Genomic DNA, 20,795 nt, shown 5'->3' with positions numbered 1-20,795 from the left:
TAGCAGAGATGTGGTATGTTAACCTGAAGTTCACAGTGGCTAGCTAACGTTAGCTGAGATGCTAGCTAGGATAAGCTGGGGGAGGGCTGTGAGTTGTGGCGGGGTCGCCACCAGATATGCTTGGAAAACGTTGACAGGATCAGAATTTTAAGGTGGAAACAGCTGTGAGACACGCTGAATAAGTTTACACTTCTTTGTATGCCACTTTGTCTCCATTTTAACTATCACACAGGTTTTATGCTCCTTTTTCACGGCCGATTCTTCCCCTTCGCCAATTAAAGAGTGTCTCTCCCTCTTAGCGGCTGCACGTTTCAGCACATCTGTAACTGCAGTCTGGTAAAGAGGATCTTTACAACTGTTTGGCACGCCACATGAAAGCAAAAAACAGGTGCGCAATGAGGAGTGCTAACACAGCAACACGACACTGAACGACGAGGAGTGATGCGGTGAAGATGGCACATTTCTTTGAGTGAAGCTTGGAAGACATAAACAGGAGACAAACAGGTATATCAACACTTACATCTTCACTGGCAGATGAAACATAAAAACAGAATACAACTGACTGCAGATCAACAGAAAAAACTGAAAACCCAACTTTTTTTTTTTTTTTTTTTTTACAACTGCTCAACAGGACCAAACAGGTCCTTCAGGTCTGTATTATAGCATTAAGCTAGTATGTTAAGTCCTATATAACTGATTTTGTGTAACTGCTCTGAGGTGCTCACATTCTCAAAAAGTGGGGGTTATTTGTCAAAACCTTAAACTGTCAATAAAGTTATCTTAAGTTGAACTGTAGCCTTTTGACAAGTAACACATTTATTAAGACTATTAAACACAAATTTATGCATCTCACAGAATACTTTTTTTTTTTAATTTTGGGATTTTAAAATGAATATACTGAATTGAAAACCAGATATAAGACGTTTTCTTCTTAACCTTCTGCTTGTTTTGTGACATAATCTTGACAACCAGGGACTGAGAAAATCTGATCCAGCTGTGCTGTGAGTAAAAGTTAAAATATACATCTTTTTTAAACTTTTTTCTTATTTTATTGCTTAGGAATCAAGTTCTATACATTTTCTCTCTCTTTCCCCTCAACTCAAAAACTGCAGGTCTGTCATAGTGGTATGATCAAAGTAAAAATGGGGAGATGCCTTTTTAAACACCAACCCAGAAAAACTATACTTTTGACACTACCATTATCTGAATAGCTTCAAGTCAGAAGTATTATAGAGGTTATAAAAGTGGTGCAGAAGCTCAACTGCTCATAAATGCTGTTTTAAAGACACTGTTTCTGTCTGGGTGAGCCAACCGAAGAAAGAATTTTGAATTAAATAATAGAAAAGGTGCTTTAGAGGAGAATTTGGAGACCTATACTTTGATTTTATTCCAACTCAAACAGCACCTGAGCAATGATATGTGTATATTACTGTTCAGCAGTGGAGAACAGTTTGGTCAGGACAAAAGTGTCCACTTTGGCCCAAGAGTTCAGTAGTGTGAAGAGACTGCTGAAGATGAAGAATGATCCGTAGAGAAAACCTTAAAATCATCTGCGACATCAAGTCTTAACCCAGCAGTCAGAGACGAAGATTTTCTGAATCTGTTTATCCCGTTACATCAGCGGATGATATTTTATGACATTTCACTGGTAATGAGCCCTCCCAAAGCAGCAATGGCCGCACTGTCAGCCTGCACTCAGACGTCTTATAACAGTCCCACTGCACACATTCCCCCCAAAAAATCCAGCAGCTGCTACTACTGAAGTGCCTTGAAATATTTGATTATCCTCCCTCAAGCACCTCTCATCAACAGCTACAATGGAAGTCTGCTGACACATTTGCAGGCATTTAATTGTCTTGAAACATCACACGCCCACTCCCAGACAGCTGCTGCCACCCAGGAAAGCTGCACTGAGATATTTCATCGAGTTTTATTATCACACAGGTGGGAAACACCAGCCCGGCCCTGTTTTCTTTTGGGAGGAAGGGTGGTGAAGCTCCTTGGCCATGCAGACCACATAATGTCTACTGAAGGTCCTATTCTGTCCTGGCCAAGTTGCTGAAATAGTGAAGGTGGCTGCAGCAAGACATCTAAGAGTGTTTAATCGCCCTGTATAGACTCTTGCTGTGGCAGCCTGATCTAAAACATTTCATTAATCTTCCTGAATGCTGCCTGCCCCCTGGTCAGCGACAGCCACAGTGGGAGTGTACTCAGCAACATTTCATCATGTTTTCCCGCCCTGACCGCACCTCTCCAGGCAGTCAAAGTCATAATGAAATCCAACCTGAGACATTTCATTACAATTTTGCCTCCTTCTCCAAAACCTGAGTGCTGAAACTGAGCAGGAAAGGGGGTTTATGAAGCAGCTGTGTGACTGTTGGGTCACAAATCTTTAAACTTGAGCAGATCAGGATGTAAATATTAAAGGAAGCTCTTGTCCTGCCCTCGTCAGCTGTTTTTGAGGTGAGAAAAAAAAGCACTGCATGCTTGAGTGGAGCTACTCAGTGGCCATTAGAAGAGAAGTAGCATCTTCAATGAAAAGTCTGTTGATTCCCACAAGTGTGCCTAAGGGAAATAAACATTTAAGGGGAAAATGTGGCAACTTGAAAGTCTAAACTGGAGCATTTCACTTCATCTCAACAAGCTTGGTTTCTCTCATATCAGCGACATCCGCAGTGGAAGTCTGCGTTGGGGTCCTTCAGGAGCTTTTTGCGGTCGATGTGCAGACAGTCTATGTGGTACCAGGCGTCGCACACATCGCACTGGATCCACTGCACCGTGTCCTGTTGGGGCAGTCGGCAACGTGGCGCTGCGCATGGCTCCACCGCCCCGCCAGTCGCCTCCTCTTCCTCCTCCTCTTCGTCATCATCTTCATCCTCAGAGGAGGAAGAGGAGGAGCCAGAAGAAGAAGAGGCAGAGGAGGTGGAAGAGGAAGATGAGGAGGATGGAGAAGGCAGAGAGGGCCGGGGAGGAAGGGGGTGTTTTCTGGGGCGGCCTCGTCGCTTACTGCGAGGAGAGGAAGAGGAGAGAAGGATGAAGCAGTGAGATCAGGGAGAAAAACTTTAGGACAAGCTACTGCTTTAAGGGATAATTTGCTGGTTTCCTACGAGCTCTGTAAAATAATAATATGGGTAGTATGTGTAAATGAACTGTGGTAACCTTCATCTTGCCAGTGCTGAGAACTCCCTGCTCATTTACCAGCAAAAATGTGGCGGATGACACAAAATGGATTTTCATTGGCTCTCGGGCTCTTGCTCACACTACAGATTATACTTCATTTTTTATGCCTACCGCCACGGACACAAAGACTGCAGAAGCAGGTTGCGAGACAGGGCCACCCCTCTCTCTCAGATCTAACTGTAAAACTTGGCTTTGCTGATCAAACATAAACCCAGATTTAGTTACTGCTTTGCCTATTTCTTTCCTAAAATGTCTTCAAAAAAATATTTTAGTGCACTGTTTGGCTGTAAGACGAGAGTTTGTGAACAGGAAGTGGGCGCCACACTGTTATGTGTATTGTTGTAAATGGAGGCTGAAAAACAATTAGATCAAATGACAGAACTGAGCAGTGCTGATCAAATATTGCCAAGATTCTGCGACTGCCTTCTGTTATTTCTCATTCTTTTTCTCATTCATTTCAATTCTACAGATAAACAGAGGGGTTGGTCAGTTGCATGGAGACAAACTCCTTCCCTTAACTTCTTACCTTGCTGGATGGTGAAATCTGTTGAACTGCATCCTGCCTCTCTCCTCTGTTCGAATCCTCACTGATGGCGAGGCCAGGCTGTAGTTCTCCCCTCCCACCACCAGAGGGGAGAAGACCGGGGAGCTGTTAGCCCTCCGCCTGCCTCTTTGCGCTATCGGAGAACTGTGGGCCGGTTTCTGTTGGCGGAAACCTGCGAGGTTGCCGTGCATCACCGTCTGGACCCGGTGCATCGTCTGCATTTCCTGTTTATGAACGGCAGGGTTGGTGAATTGTGCCTGGATGAGATGGTGGTTGAGTCTGCTGTTTGTCATGGCACCGTGGAAACTGCCGATGGTCCTGATGCCGACGGGAAAGGGCTTAGCCTCTAGTGGCCGCCGGACGTCGTCGTGGCTCTTGGGCTGCACCGGCAGAGGAGGAGGAGAGCTGAAACTCTCAGACTCAGACTTGTAGAGTCGCCGCCGCTTCTTCCCCCTCGATCTCTGTCCGTCCTCCACAACTCCTGCTGGAGCTAAACCACACAAAATGAGAATATTTCAATAGAAGCAGCAATCAAAGCTATCCATCTCCATTTTCCTCTTCTACATATGCCTTCTTTAACTGACCTGGCTTCAGTAATAAAAATATGTTTAAAAGCTGCCAAAAAACTGCCAAAAAAAAGCTTATAAAAAAAACTGCAGCCTCCAATATTTGCAGAAAGGTCAGTACGTCCACAGCGGTTTTTATTTGAACATTATGTTAAGTCTCACCTCCTCGACTTCTGGGCTCGTCTGAGCTGTCGTCCTCAAGGAGGACTGTGTGAGCAGACTTCCTCCTGCTCCTTGAGGTTGGCTGGAGGGACTTTGCAGAAGGCACTGATGCTGCAGAGGAGAATGACGGAGGCGTGGAGGGCGGGAGCAGAGAGGATAAACCCACAGCCAGGGGAGGCGAGGAGGAGGAGCCGGGGTCCGAGGCAGTTCCCTCGTGGCTGTGGCTCCTCTTAAAGGTCCAGGCGCTGCCCTTCATCTTGCTCAGACTGCCGATGGAGTTGAGGATGACGGTGGCCCGGTTGATGGACAGCTTGGACAGGTCCAGGTTGGTGGCCACCTTGCGGTCGAGGTTAGTTCTGATCCGATTCTGTATGTCGGAGGAGAAGGTGCCCGCCTGGGAGATAAGATATATAAATTAGAAAATTATCTAGTAAAGGTCAAATGTAAATATCCATCTGCGTTGCAGATTTACTTTTGAAAGACAGATGGCGAAGTTTAAGATAAAAACATTTGCGTCACTAATATATTTTTGTCCATTTGTGTTTAGTTTCTACACTTCATGAGTGTGCAAGTTTCTAATTAAAGTAAAAATCAGAGAGCCCCTGATTCTATCTTAAAAATGGCACAGAAAGAATTTTGTCCATGATATTTTAAATGTTCACATGCTGCCTGGTGGACACCTTAACCAAAGTGCCTCATAGTCACACTGCCTGCACACTATGGTGATGCATGAGTGGGAGGGAATCTAAGACTGTAGAAGGATGGTATCATTCTACATTATTATCTTCATCACCATTAAATCTCATTAAAACACCAAAACCAACAATGTGTTGGTGCATTTCTGAATTCTTTACCACTTACTACCCAAGCACATGGCCAGTCCATTGGTTTCTGCAGAAGACATAGATCTCTAACTCTGTATATTTTAGGTTACCAACTGATTTACGTCAGGACTACTAAGTACCGATTCATTTTAAATCAAGCGATGCCAAATTGGGTGGCATCTGGGTGCACCATGTTCTGGTTGCAAGGTGGCTACCAGAGGTGCTCTCAGCCACTCCAGGACAGAACAGAACCAGGTCATAGCCAGAATGTGGGGCAGTGGTGCCAGGTGGAAAAACATCCATGCTTGGACCGTAAGCATAGGTCTCTGAGGGCTTTTCACTTGCAAGTCTCAAGCCATGTTCACACTGGGTGCTGAAACGCCCTGATATGTCAATGGTCGTGCAGCCGTCCGTCGACAGTTGCCTGGATGTTTACACCGGAGGCATATTGCTTTGCGCTAGTCAGCAAACTTTCTGCTCCTCTGCTCTTCTCTAATCCCATTTAGAGCTCCATCTCTGTTTGCTCTGTGTGTTTTGTCTGTCTGCTTGTCTCTCTGGCTCTGTTTCAGCAGAAGTGACAAATATGTGTAAGTATGAGGTGCATATTTTAATTATTTATCATAATCAAATTACTTAAATCATATCTAATGTATTCTTTATATCATTCATAATAGATGATCAGTGTGTTTTCCAGCCAGATTTGCTTGCAGCTCGCACAAAAAATAGACCACATGCCGAAACTAACGCTGTAGATCACAAGCTGGCTGGGGAGCACAGGGCCAGAGCGTGTCTTGTATAAACAGCCCAACTGGTTACCATGGGCACCGAATGGCCGTGCGCGGTGCTCCGTGGAAAATCGATGCCCTTCATGGTGCTTCCACCTCCAGTGTGAACCTGGCGTCGTCACGTAACAGATATGCTCTGATTTTTATCGATGCAGCTGTCTGCACCAGCTTTGTGCCAGCTTGCGTCTCAGCTGCATCTCATGGCTTTGAGCGTTTAAGTTGGTTTTATTTTCAACAAAAAGGTGCGTATGCATGGTTGGTGCCCAATAAAAAAGGCACTAAAATCTACATTATGCAGCCAAGGCAGAGCAGAGTGTGCTGTCCCTGGGCAAAGCCGGAGACCAGCATACTCTGGTCAAGAGATTCTCTGTCACTTCTGCCCAGCAGCCAGAGGTTTGGATTTTATATTAGAGTACCAAAAAAAGTACCAGTGAGTCCTGGTGCAGAAGTGCAGGTACCGGTATCATTTTAAATGTCAAATGGCTGTGTTAAAAAAAAAAAAAGAATATCACCAGGGTTGTCTTTTTCCCTATGAGATGTGCCATCACTTAAAGAGTTACTAAAGACTGAACAAAACTCAATTGCACATCATCACCTTGCCAAGAATCTAAGTTTGCCTTGAGGGAAAACATGCCTGCTATTTTCAATATGCATCGAAAGTCATTATCCCAGCTCTTCATACAGCCACTACAGTACAGGCCAAAAGTTTGGACACACCTTCTCATTCAATGCATTTTCTTTATTTTCATGACTATTTACATTGTAGATTCTCACTGAAGGCATCAAAACTATGAATGAACACATGTGGAGTTATGTACTTAACAAAAAAAGGTGAAATAACTGAAAACATGTTTTATATTCTAGTTTCTTCAAAATAGCCACCCTTTGCTCTGATTACTGCTTTGCACACTCTTGGCATTCTCTCCATGAGCTTCAAGAGGTAGTCACCTGAAATGGTTTTCCAACAGTCTTGAAGGAGTTCCCAGAGGTGTTTAGCACTTGTTGGCCCCTTTGCCTTCACTCTGCGGTCCAGCTCACCCCAAACCATCTTGATTGGGTTCAGGTCCGGTGACTGTGGAGGCCAGGTCATCTGCCGCAGCACTCCATCACTCTCCTTCTTGGTCAAATAGCCCTTACACAGCCTGGAGGTGTGTTTGGGGTCATTGTCCTGTTGAAAAATAAATGATCGTCCAACTAAACGCAAACCGGATGGGATGGCATGTCGCTGCAGGATGCTGTGGTAGCCATGCTGGTTCAGTGTGCCTTCAATTTTGAATAAATCCCCAACAGTGTCACCAGCAAAACACCCCCACACCATCACACCTCCTCCTCCATGCTTCACAGTGGGAACCAGGCATGTGGAATCCATCCGTTCACCTTTTCTGCGTCTCACAAAGACACGGCGGTTGGAACCAAAGATCTCAAATTTGGACTCATCAGACCAAAGCACAGATTTCCACTGGTCTAATGTCCATTCCTTGTGTTTCTTGGCCCAAACAAATCTCTTCTGCTTGTTGCCTCTCCTTAGCAGTGGTTTCCTAGCAGCTATTTGACCATGAAGGCCTGATTCGCGCACTCTCCTCTTAACAGTTGTTCTAGAGATGGGTCTGCTGCTAGAACTCTGTGTGGCATTCATCTGGTCTCTGATCTGAGCTGCTGTTAACTTGCGATTTCTGAGGCTGGTGACTCGGATGAACTTATCCTCAGAAGCAGAGATGACTCTTGGTCTTCCTTTCCTGGGTCGGTCCTCATGTGTGCCAGTTTCGTTGTAGCGCTTGATGGTTTTTGCGACTCCACTTGGGGACACATTTAAAGTTTTTGCAATTTTCCGGACTGACTGACCTTCATTTCTTAAAGTAATGATGGCCACTCCTTTTTCTTTAGTTAGCTGATTGGTTCTTGCCATAATATGAATTTTAACAGTTGTCCAATAGGGCTGTCGGCTGTGTATTAACCTGACTTCCGCACAACACAACTGATGGTCCCAACCCCATTGATAAAGCAAGAAATTCCACTAATTAACCCTGATAAGGCACACCTGTGAAGTGGAAACCATTTCAGGTGACTACCTCTTGAAGCTCATGGAGAGAATGCCAAGAGTGTGCAAAGCAGTAATCAGAGCAAAGGGTGGCTATTTTGAAGAAACTAGAATGTAAAACATGTTTTCAGTTATTTCACCTTTTTTTGTTAAGTACATAACTCCACATGTGTTCATTCATAGTTTTGATGCCTTCAGTGAGAATCTACAATGTAAATAGTCATGAAAATAAAAATAAAGAAAACGCATTGAATGAGAAGGTGTGTCCAAACTTTTGGCCTGTACTGTATATTACAATGTATGATCTTAGGCAGACTATGTGACATTGTGGTCATATTGGAAAAACTTACACTGATGAACCTTACTGGCAATAACTTTCAGAAAGCATAGAGAAAAAGCCCAGACTTGTCGTTTAACCTCAAACTTTGTGAGATACACAGGCCCCCAACAGCTTTGTGGAAAAGTGCAATCTATGACTAAATCTGTGCAGTATATGAAGCATCCTTATAAATCTGTACAGTGCACTGAAGGTGCACAGAATATGGACAACAAAGAGATGAGTATCTCTGCTGAATAGGTGCTTAATAATAAAAACAAAAATTACCTTTGGAATTGTGATGGCATCGAAGTCAAGCGGGCGAACTTTAACCTTCTGGAAGAGGAAATAGAATTCGGGGCTCCCTGGAGCGGACTGGCCACCGAAGGTCAGCGTGTCGCCATCTGAGAGCTCCCAGTGGACACCTGGCTGGAGGCGGACCTCATTGACCCAGGTGCCTAGCAACGTGAGAGCAAGAGGAGGTGAGGATTTTATTTTCTAATTGAAAGATATTGCTGACACTGAATCTCGCTCCTTAGAGACTCATCCGGCCACACTGACATAGAAGTGGTGGGACACAAACAAACACAAACAAGCTACAGTTTTGCAGTTGAGGGCAATGTTACCTGGGGCCAGATCATCACACAACTTTTTTTTTAATATATGAACGTCTGACAACCGAGAAAGAATAAATCAAGAGCCTCCAAATAAAGTCATTTGTTGACTATCAATGTGTTTACAGCTTCCAGAGTTGAGGGGAAATGTAAAACTGTCTGTGAAATGGACCTAGAATTGAGGAGCTGGAAGGCTACAAGGCAATCAAATGGCCACGACAGCATGGCACAAAATGAGAAATGCGCAGTGAATACTAAGATGTAATTTTAATAGCAGAAATGAAAAATGTGTGAAACAGACTGTGAAATTACTTGAAAAATTAGGGAGTAAGAGCGCAGTTTAGATTCAGAGCCTGTCAGACACAGTCCAGTGGCCTTAAGCGAAGACCCAGCCTTCACTCTCAGTCTCCTACTTCCTCACCTTGTACTACTTCCTGTGCTCTTCAGGTTTCACTTAAGACCATAAGCAAACTGAGGTAGAAAGACGCAGCGTCTCTGACGTCCCTGTATATATGATGAAAGGCTGTTTCCCTCTTGTGTCAGACACCTATATACTGACATCATATCAGCTGTTAGTGCTCCTTGATCTAGAATTGAACAAGTTGCGCCTCATTACTCCTATTGTTCATTTGCTCCTCTTTAATCCCTCTCGGCACTCACTGAGTACAGATCCATTTTATGCTCTCAGTTGTCAACGACCACTTTAGACTGAATGAACAAGACTTGGCTGATTTTCTTAATACCTACACATTTCAAAGTTACTATATGTCACATGTGTAATTATGTCTTCATCCAAAGCTAAATAAAAACTGTCTTAACTCATGTATCTGCACCATCTGTCTTTTTGTAGATTTTATGGTTTATCGTGTCATCTTTATTCATTTCAAGTGAGGCTGCAATGAACAGTTTTTCTCATTATTAAATAATCTGCGATTATTTTCTGAATAAATCAATCAAGTTGTTTGTTTTGTGTGACCAACAGTCCAAAATTCAAAGAGATTTAAAGGATAACTTTGGTATTTTTCAACCTGGCCCCTATTTTCCAGTGTTTTTTTGTCTAAGTGATTAATGGGAACAACAGTTCTATGAGCACTGAAGCCACTTAATAGGGTGCAATGTAGCCACTCAGGGCATTTGTGCACCGTCAATGTACGTCCACTAAAAGTGCTTGATTTTGGCACTGAGAGGCTCAGATTATTATTCTAAGTGTCTGACAACATTATTGAAAGGATTCCTACAAAGATGGACCTTTTTGGTAAAGAGTAAAATCCCTTTTGTTTAACCAGAAACAGCCCAAAACTCACTATAGGCAAACCCACCAGACTACTTAAATAAACAGTAATTTTAGCATGTATATAGCCAGCATATTTTCACTTCTAACTGGGTGAATTAAAGGATGGAAAGGGTGGATTTAGGGGGATATGTTGGCAGAAATGTAATGTAATATAATATGTACGTGTTCCTTCGTGTATAATCACCAGAAAATAAGACCCATCGTGTTTTACCTTACCTTCAAATGAGCTGTTTATTTCTACATAAGGTGCGGGTCCTTATCTGCAGAGATCGCCATGTTGCCCTGCCATGTTTCTACAGCAGCCCAGGACTGACAAACCAAACTCTGGCTCTAGATGGGGCCATTCGCATTTTTTTTGTTTTGTTTTGTTTTGTTTATATGTGTCATAGTTAGCATCTCATTAAGTACTGGACCAATTTCAAAAAAAATTTCATCCCATTCATCACTTAGACACAAAAAAGGGTTAAAAATGCAGAGTTACGTTTTAATGTACAACTACACCAGTGACACCACTGAACAAAGAAAAGCAGTAAATCTCTGTTGATAAGGCCATTGAACTAGAAAATATTTGAGTGACAAAAATGACTGAAACTTTTTTTTCTAAATAGCTGTAAATTCATTTTCTGTAAATCAGCGAGGGAATTTATCAACAATTGTTTCAGCTCTACTTTTAGGCATCAAGTTTCTTTGATATAGCTGCTGTCCAACTGGTTTTTGAACAATTTAGCCTACTACTCAGTCTCTCACCCTTATGGTTAGGACACTATTTTAATATTAATATTCTATTTATTTTTTCAACATGTTAATAACAAATACAATCATTTTGATCACAAGCATCCTGACAATAACGTAAAGGAAAAAACTAAATGAATGGACCAATGCAGATGCATCAAACAGGATACAAGACTTCACTAAACAGTTAGACAAATACGAAAACAGTGTGAATCATATGCTACAGCCTTCACAGTCACCTGACCTGAAGCTAACTGAATACCAGTGGGAGATTTTGGACAGATGTATGCTCTCAAAAACCATAATCAAAACACCAAATGAGGGAATATGTTTTGGTAGAATGCCGTCTCTATGCCATGGGGCATTGAACCAGCTCTAGAAGCTGGCTGTGGTCCAAAACCTCTCTAATACACTTTGTTGTTTTTTTCAGTTCAGAAAAAACATAAATCAGAGTCAAAGATCAGGAAAAGCTGAGGCTCTTGAGGGTTCAACGCTAATGTTTTTTTTTTTTTTTTTTTTTTACACGTACCCAATTTTTACTTGCAATGATACAAATTGTTTTATTTACTAGCAGTTATAAATAACAACAAATCTAAAGTTAATTTTCGTGTTTACTCTTAACTAAAGTAAAAACTTAAGTTCCAACTGAACTCCTGGTCGCTTGCTCTTCAGCTCATAAACTCTGTTTTTACTAACACCATCTTTCTGCAATTGCCTAATTGGTACTGCGCATGTGCAACTTTCAGCAGAGGTGAAAAGGTAGCAAGATAGCTCAGTGGGTTGCTAGATTTACCAGTCTGACATGGCATATTACTTGCCCCAGGCAGTCAGGTAATCCTCATTGTTGAGCCCTGCTCTTTAATCACTTTATCACAATCAAACTCCAATTTAAGTGATTTTTGTGTAATGAATCAAACTGGGAGGATCAAATGTTTCTCAGTAGGCTGCAGCTCTAAACCACTTCGAGAAAATAAAAGTGCTGGCAGGAGAGATAATTGAAAAGTTTTTAAAATTGAGGTTTCTGAGAAGCATTTAGCTCCTAATGTGTTTGTGTGCATCTGAGGCTTCACCTCATGTGTATGTGTTCAGCTGTGTTTGGGCAGTTAATAGCTGTGTATGTATTGAGGCTCAGCTGCTGTCAGGCTGCAGGTGTTAGTAATTCAGTCGAAAACAGTGTGTGTGTGTTTTTAGAGTCTATTATATTTAGTATCTGTATTCCTGTCAATCCAAATGTGTGTGTGTGGGTCCAGTTTTCTATTAAACCTGCAATTTTATTCCTCTTGCACAAGCAGTGTGTGTGTGTGTGTGTGTGTGTGTGTGTGTGTGTGTGTGTGTGTGTGTACTCTCCATGAATAAACAATAAAAGGAAGTGTATGGTGTCTGTGAAAGTGTGTTTTCCTGTAGAAGCACTGATACTTCTTGTAAGTGGGTGTGTATCTTCGCCTCTTTCTCTCTTCCACAATGACTGTAGAGTGTGTGAGTTTGAGTGTGTGTGTCTCAATCCTTCTCTCACCATGACTGCTTCTGTCCTTGATGTGGACAATCCAGCCCTCCTCCTGCGGCACTGTGTCACCTTCACCCGCCTCCCTCTCTGCGTGCAGCTCAGCGTGGATTCGTGACACCGACGTCGAGTCCAGCGTGACGTCACACAGCTCCGCTGCCCGCCCCAGTCGGAACACAGAGTGGCTCAGCGCCGGCCTGAATGTGTACAGGTCCCGTGCCGAGTCGCCAGCCGACGAACCGATCCGAAGCAACTGGAAGCATGGCTGCACCCCGGAGAGCATGACTGAAGGGTTTGATTGTCTGCCACCTCTAAGCCCTCACCTGCCCCCACCCAGAGGCCACACCCTATCTGTGACAGGCCCTGAGTTACAGAACGCTGCGATCCATTGTGGGATACAACTCGTCACTAGTGGAAAGAAGTTAAATTGAAGGCATTTGACCAAAGAGTGCTGACTGTAAACATGAAGCTAAACTGCAAGATAAAATATTCTAAACAGAGGCTTGAAAGCACTGAGTGTGAAGGTTACAAGCAGGTGCAGCAACAGGTGTTTGCATTAGTATGGAGAGCTGATGACTTGTTGTGACATGTGTGAATACATGAATAAATAATGAGGATATGGAGCACTGTATAAGCTGTTGAAGGGTGGAAATGAGCCTCTGCACTCTGCTATGAGCTCAAACTCAAACAGACTAAATCCCCCGTGGAGTGGAGGCTATAAGAAGATGGATTTGAGAAGAAAGACTTTCAGTAATGTGGACAGCCTGTGTGTTACTGTGCTGCTAAATCGAAAGGTGCGGTAAACATTAAAACTGTGAAAAGGTAAACCTGCCAAAAAACCTGACAGCCGTGACTTTTAGCTGGAGCTCTGATGTTTAATATTTTCAGGTTTGAACAGCTGTCGCCCGAGCCTGTGTGTGTGTGTGTGTGTGTGTGTGTGTGTGTGTGTGTGTGAGAGAGAGAGAAAGAGATTAAAATCCAAGGCTCCTGACATCAACTGACATCAGCAGTCTCACAGGTGGGGAGCCTGACAGGGTGTAACGGCTGAGGTCTGTCTGATCTGCAAGAAAACAAAAAGAAAAATCTTTGAAATTAAAAAAAATCTTAATTGCTGTATTTAGTGTCTGAAAAACAGCTTTATAAATATACTTTACTTGACACTTCAGACAACATGAAGGCACAATGCACGTTTCATCACAAGCTCCCGTTATAAATTAAACTAATGTCACACTGAAGCAGCAACATACAGATGCTACATTTACAACAGAACATTAAAACTGTCATCTTCACTTGATGAGCTTTAGCTAGCTGCAGTGTGCACCGCATGCCGTGCATCAGCTGCACGTAGACAAATCATGGGATCACCACACAAAGCAAGAAACAATAACCAACAGAAATTAGCGGCTTGTCAGGTCAAACCTCGTTTTAAGAACCAAAACTGCATCTACCCTTGTGTAATATATATATTTACTGAAACATGCGTTGGTTAACGTTAAAATAAGAGCAATAATGCTATACTGCAGTCATGGTGTTAAGCCTATCAGTCAGACAGGATTGAGCTAGCTGACGTTAGTTCCTTGTAGGACAGACTGAAAGTCAAAGCTGCCACTTACAACAATGTCACACCGACTTTATGTGAATATATCCTCAACCCGCCGGCGACAGAACGCCGTCGACTGCTCCGCCCGCTTATTAAGCTCCGAAACTTGAAATAATTTGTATTGTTTCTGCAGGGTTTTATCGCCGTATTCGCCAGGTTTCCGTGCGGCTTTTCGCCTTCTTTCCTCCCAGGAGGAAGTCCTTTGAAATTTGGCGCGCCAGTCCCTGGGCTTCCTTGCGCGAGAACTCGCGTCATGTCCTGCTCCGCCCCGATTGGCTGACGGCCAGGGCGCCTTCAGCGGGAGCAGGACGGGCCTCTGTGAGGGAGAAGTGGGACACAAAGGCAAAGGGTGTCACTGGGACTGAATAGTCTAATGCAGGCTAGGAATCATCTTCCTGAATGGAGTTTATGTCGCAGGCTGGTTCACTGAGAGCAGTGTCACATTAATAGTTAAGGTTTAACCTTTTGAAACCTGAGCAAATTGGCTGAATTTACTTTAAAAACATGGGGAGACAGCAATGAGCAATGAAAGAAGAAATGACCCAAAAGAAATGCAAGAAATTTGTAAAATGAGAAAATTATTGGAAAAAAAGAGAGCTCAAAACAAACAAAGGAACTGACCTTAAAGTAGTGCTTAAAACGATATAATAATTCTGCAACATAAAATTTAAATGTAAAATAATAATGATAGTAATAATAATAAACATATTTTTTCACTAGCTTTCTTTCCCCCTATTTTAAAAAAAAAAAATTCTAAATATCTTTTTTTGCAATTTGTGGGACATTTCTTACCAAGTTGCTTATTGCCTTTTCTCCTGTGTTTTTGAAAGAAATCACACCAATTTGCTCAGGGTTCAAAGGTTTAAAGGAGTTTTAAGACAGATTTATTTACTTATTTATCTATTTGATATGGTTATTTTCTATAGTTATGGTTTAACTGATAGGGACAGGAAATATTTGTGATGTCGGGACTATTGTAACAGCACCACTTTCCCCAAGGAGGGATGATCTATGAGTCATGTAATGCATTCACTGTATGACCCCTTCCTTACTTTATGAAAGTGTTACAACTAACCCCAATGACAACAAAACACATTTTCTCTATGTTGTTCCTTTTCTCAGCATGCCATTAGACTTGGTGAAAAAAACCCATAAACATAGGGGTGTAGTTGAGGCAGGGACAAACAGTAAGGTCAGTCCCCAAAGAATACTCTGTCTGCAATGTGACATTTAGAAGATACTGCAATAAATAAATAAATAAATCCAAATAATCAGACAAAGAGGATCAACACAGCTGCCCTATGTGGGCAATCACCGCAGTCAGAAAGTATTCAGTGCAGAGCAAAAGGATGTCTTGACTGGTTATTTAACTGAGGCAGCAGACTTGTATTTTGGACTATCTCCATGTGAGATACTAAGCATCTGACACATACAGGCTAGCACGTTAGACCTTATTAGGAATTGGTTACCATTGTATGTATCAGTTTTTCCTATGTGTAATTTTTTGTAATTGCGTTATTTTTCTTTTTTTTTTATCCTTATTGTTACAACTCACCTCAGGTTGTGGGGCAGGTTTTAACAGTGGAACTTCTTGCATTTGACATTAAATCATGAATCCTGTGCTATAGTTGGAGAGAATTGCTATTTGTAGTTGAGAAATAAGGGTACTTTGGGCCAAACGTTTGAAAATTCCATCAGTTGTAGGTGCTGAGACAAAAAGTGTTACAATTATTTCCCCCTACAGTAGGGTCAAGTCACACAATATGAGACACCTTTTTTAGATTAACAGGAAAACCACCTAAGTAATACTTTTAAAATTTGTTATGGGTCTTTGCTTCATTTCTACAAAGAAAATATTTTGCCAGATAAAATACTTTAAAAACGTTGGACCTCCAAACACATCAAGAACCCCAACCTCACTCCAATGACACGTTCAGATAGATTGGGACAGCTGGGAAGGTAAAGTGGGACAGCTGTGTTTGTTTGTTTTTTAAAATACATTAAATACATTTATCAGTTCAGTCATTAGCCTAATTTATTTAATCATTAATGTAACCTAAATATTCATTCCAACCTTTCTGCCATCCTTTTCCCGTTCTTTTGCTGCCTGTCTCCTTGGTGCCATGTTGTCTACTTTGGGCATGTGTGTGTGTGCTTGCATGTGTGTAACAATGATGGCTAATTCTGGACTATTGTGGCTGACATGGACTCACTATTTTTTCTTTGCTCTGCCCATCAGTTTTCTCAGACCAGTCAAAATGATTGTTTCATGTATAGTGCAGTAGCAACAGTGCAATAACATGTTTGGTGGTTGTCTGCCAATATTTTAAGAAGCCCAGATGTAAAACATCATTTGTCCCATTTTACCTGATGTCTCAATTTCCTCACTTCACCCTATGCATAGACAAACTGAAAACAGCCGTCTGAGGTATCACAGCGTTTATAGCGAATGCTAATTTGCAGCACCCATCCCTAGAAGGCCTTTTATGAAACTAAGAGATTAGAAAAATGAAGTAAAAATAAGTTAAACTGATCACAGCATGGTACAGTAAAGCATGCATTAAAAACATTACATTCATTTACAAATTAACAAGGATTTAGTAGCTTTCTTAAAGGTGGTAAAGTTTGCAGCATATTTTTGAAGGGATCACATAGTAAGCTCCAGGACTTTGCTCCTTTCACAGACAAAGTTGTCTGAGCAAAAGATGTTTTGCAGAATGGAACCTTGCCAGCTGCTGTGGTTGATCTGCTAAAGCTCTATAATCTCTTGATGTAGGCTATTTGCAGAAATGCTGAGGAGCAAATCAACTTAAATATTTAAACACAAGCTAAACACTATGACAATCAATTAAGTTTGCAAAACGTAAAATCATGCATTTACTTAAAATGTGACAGTATGTACACGTGTGCAGTATATAAAATTACTCTGATTCATAATAATAGTTTGTGTTTTGTGTAGTTTAAAATTTCTTAAAATTGCATCAAGGCCTACTATACAAAAAATCCAGAATCCATGAATATGCAAAAGCTTAACTGCTGGTCACAAGATGTGTCCAGGATTGGTGGTTATATCCTGTTACCCCCTGCCCACATGCCAAGGGCAAGACCCTGACTTTCCCGTTCCCGATGGACAGATGAGCATCTTGCATGGTAGCTCAGTCACCATCAGAATTATATGCATTAGTTTGAAAACAGCCTTCTATGGTCAATAATATTCAGAGTCCTTGAAAAGTATTTTTTAAGCATGCAAGTGCATGCCAACCTAAACTAAATTCTCCAAGTCTTTGAATACTATGCATTTTATTTTCTGCTTCACTTTGCTTTTAAAAGTTATTGTATTTTAAATATATCAGACATTGTTTTTTGGACAGTGAATTATGTGCAGAACTAATTACAAAAACAGTAATGGTAACTTGGTATTGGTGTATTTGAGAAGAGAGTCAGGGGGGCATTTATTAGGCTATAATTTCATTGTTTATTGTTAGTTTGAGAGGGAAACCATATATTGATGTTTTTCTGAAAATATGCAGTTTGATAATTGTTCCTATTGGTGTCAGTTTGCCTTCTGTTCATCATTAACTGACAGAGGTGCCCCTTTTTGGGCAAAACATTTGAAAACACCCTCTTCACTTTGCCACCAACTGTCTTATACACTAAAGTAAAATCACTAAGAAAATGTTATGTAAGTAAGCTGCAGCCCTGTGGCTGCAACGCCCACTCTGCCCACAGGCAGAGGGAGTTTACACTGTACAAATCTATTCTCTACTCATCACATCTTCTACCAGTTACTACCTCTGGCTATATTAACGTTGAAGAACTGAAATGTGTCTGAAAAATGGTTGAAAACTATTACGATATTCTCTAGACTCCTCATTTAAAGAAGGTTTTCCTGGCACACTCGCTAATCCACTACTGAAATTCAAATGGAAAATACTATGAATGAAATGTAAAGAAAACCAAAAGCAGACACAAAAATTCAATCTCTGTTGAAAATGTATTTAATTGGAATTATTCATTCATTACAGAAAAAAAGAGAAGCTTTATAAAAGGCTGTGCAGGATGCCAAAAGGTCTTTTATAGTACTGATATATAAATAGTCACTGATTTATTCTTCAAGCAAACAAGGGGGCGTGGCCGCTTGTTCATGGCAGTGCAGTGAAGTATCGTTACAGTCAATGATTACCCAGCTTTGGAAAAACACCAAATGAGATCTGAACTCTTAGATATGAATAATTCAAGTGACTTCTTTCAAAGTGAAAGTGACAAGAAGTAACAGCATGCGGACAAACAGGTGAAGAGAATTTCTAGTATCAAAAGCATACAGGTATAACATGACGTAATATCTCCTTGCAACTTGTCTTTGTTTAACAACCCTTAACTTGCACCATATTGAGGAATACACACTTCAATGTTTTCTTGTATAGTGTAATGTAATAAGACACAGAAGACTTGTTAGTTATGTTGGGCTGAAAAATCAAACACAAAAATGACACATGACCAGACAAGCATGGAAACAAAACCAGACAATCCTAGATGAAGTGTTTCTGTGTCAGCGTCATACATCAGAATGCATTCTACATTTTTTTAACAAAGACATGAAGAGTTTGCTATAGCATCTCTAAACAATGACCTTAAGATCGAATGAAAAGGAAACATGATTTTTCTCATTTACACTTTTTTTTTTTTTTAATTTCAGAAGCAACAGCAGTAATATTGACAGTGACAATACTTCTCCTGCCTGAGCTATGGGCTAAAACAACTAATAAGATGTAGTTTAGCCTCAAGAGCCATCCTGACTTTAGTTTCCCAAAACCATTTTACAGCTGTGAGAGCGTATGTTCTGTGGAGAGAGATTGTGTGAATTGCAAACTGCAATGCAAACTTTAATGCCCCATAGAATGATGAATTGAAACTTTAAAATAAACGTCAGCTTCAAGGTTAAGAATTGGAATTGAAGTATATAATATCTGACGTGATGTTAAAGGAGAGTACCAGTGTCACTTTTTTAATGCATGCTATTTGATTTGATACAGTAAAGGTTAGTTTGTTCAGGCAAAGATGCCTTTGATAAAAACATGAATGACGCAACCATTATTCCTCCTGAAATTAGTGTGCAACATGAAACAGTCAGCTATCAGAGGTGTCAACTTGAGTCACATGACTTGGACTCTTCAAGATTCAAGTCACAAAATTGATGACTTTGGACTTGACTAGAAAAAGTCAAAAAAAGACTTGCAGCTCGACTTGGACTTCAACACGAATGACTTGTCTTTTGACTTGAAAATACTCGATACCTTCCACCAAGGCCAAATACTAAAAAGTATGTTTTTTACAAAGTGTAAACCCATCAAGTAATTTCCCTTCATTTCCTGAAACAACTAACTTCAGTACTTCATTCCCAGCAAGTCGACACTTAATTCCCTAGATCTACTTTGCTTGAACCAGTCCGACAGCATCCGTCAAGTTGCAGGAGAGAACCATGAAGAACTAACATTACATTTCTGAGTGGCAGTTGGAAAAGACTATACAAAAGATAATTCAATTTGCATACAAAAACTACACAGTGATGAACAAAAAATTGAAGTGTGCAAAATGTGCGCATCAAAAATTACGAAGATGCAAAAACTTCCAACAAACCTGTTTTAACACATAAATACACATTTTGAAAAGCATGAATGATTTTGGGAAATTTTGTATTTCATTACTCTGTTGTGAAAATGGCATTATATTTGGTGAGGAGCGCATTATGATTTGTTTGGGACTCGAAACTAAAAGTGTAGGACTTGGGACTTCACTCAGGACTTGTCAGTCTTGACTTAAGACTACAAATTCTGAAGCATAGATGCTTCACACATATCTTCAACCTGGCAGCACAGAAGATCTATACAGTCAGCACAGTTTCAAGATAGACACCCAAGATTGAATTCTTGAGTTGGGGCCAAAAACATGCTTTTGAGGTCACAGTGACCTTGACCCTTGACCACCAAATTTGAATCAGTTCATTCTGAAGTCCAAGTGAACGTTTGTGCTAAATTTGAGGAAATTTCCTCAAGGCCTTCTTGATATATCACGTTCATGAGAATGAGATGGAGGCAAGGTCACAGTATCCTTGACCTTTGATCACCAAAATCTGATCAGGTCATCGTTAAGTCCAAGTGTGTGTTTGAGCCAAAATGGAGGAAATTTCCTCAAGGAATTATTGAGACATCATGTTCTCAAGAATGAAACAAACGTAAGTAACAGTGACCTGGAACTTCAACCACCAAAATCTAATGAGTTCATTGCTGAGTCCAAATGGACATTTTTGCCAAATCTGAAAAAAAGAAGAGTTTTCTTAAACTGTGGTGGCACCATCAGAGATAAGAAACACTGTATGATTGACAGCAACCTTTAAAAGAAAACACAGTATTCTCCTTTAACTATCAGTCTCTGCTGAATGCCTGCAATGAATATTAAGAGTCACAAGATGATGGGAAACCAGAACCAGACCTCAGCGACAAGATCAGGATGGACTCAGGAGGTACACTGTACAGAAAAGTGCAATTCATAGTATTACTATATCATTATTAGCTATCAGCATCACAACTGCTGTCCCACAAGCAATCAACAGGTCAGCATGCTGCAGTTACACTAACTCTT

The 20,795-nt window shown here is 41.1% G+C and overlaps 1 protein-coding gene across 2 annotated transcripts; it reads right to left on the bottom strand.

Moving 5' to 3' along the window:
* Positions 1-497: 497 nt before the first annotated feature.
* tcf19l (transcription factor 19 (SC1), like) lies at positions 498-14,335 on the bottom strand. 2 transcript variants are annotated; one of them, XM_049603244.1, is made up of 7 exons: positions 14,170-14,335; positions 13,559-13,616; positions 12,569-12,964; positions 8,704-8,873; positions 4,453-4,846; positions 3,707-4,214; positions 498-3,006 (listed from the first exon to the last, which is right to left on the bottom strand). In XM_049603244.1, the coding sequence occupies exons 3-7, from the start codon at positions 12,837-12,839 to the stop codon at positions 2,661-2,663; spliced, it is 1,689 nt and encodes a 562-aa protein (XP_049459201.1). In that variant the 5' UTR covers positions 12,840-12,964; positions 13,559-13,616; positions 14,170-14,335; the 3' UTR covers positions 498-2,660. The 2 variants fall into 2 exon arrangements, with proteins under 2 accessions (XP_049459201.1, XP_049459200.1); XM_049603243.1 differs by having other exon boundaries at positions 12,569-13,616.
* Positions 14,336-20,795: the final 6,460 nt, after the last annotated feature.

This window comes from Epinephelus fuscoguttatus, linkage group LG17 (genome assembly GCF_011397635.1).
Source record: "Epinephelus fuscoguttatus linkage group LG17, E.fuscoguttatus.final_Chr_v1".
In the NCBI taxonomy this organism is placed as follows: domain Eukaryota; kingdom Metazoa; phylum Chordata; class Actinopteri; order Perciformes; family Serranidae; genus Epinephelus; species Epinephelus fuscoguttatus.
Note: the sequence above shows the minus strand (reverse complement) of the source record. Positions and strands in the feature narration are given on the sequence as shown.

Bases quoted from the DNA above. Each gene is read 5' to 3' on its own strand.
- tcf19l (XM_049603243.1), bottom strand. From the start codon at position 12,839: ATGCTCTCCGGGGTGCAGCCATGCTTCCAGTTGCTTCGGATCGGTTCG. The intron at 4,847-8,703 runs GTAATTTTTGTT...CTTATCTCCCAG, and splicing joins ATGCCATCACAATTCCAAAG to GCGGGCACCTTCTCCTCCGA. The intron at 3,007-3,706 runs GTAAGAAGTTAA...CTCTCCTCGCAG, and splicing joins AGATTTCACCATCCAGCAAG to TAAGCGACGAGGCCGCCCCA.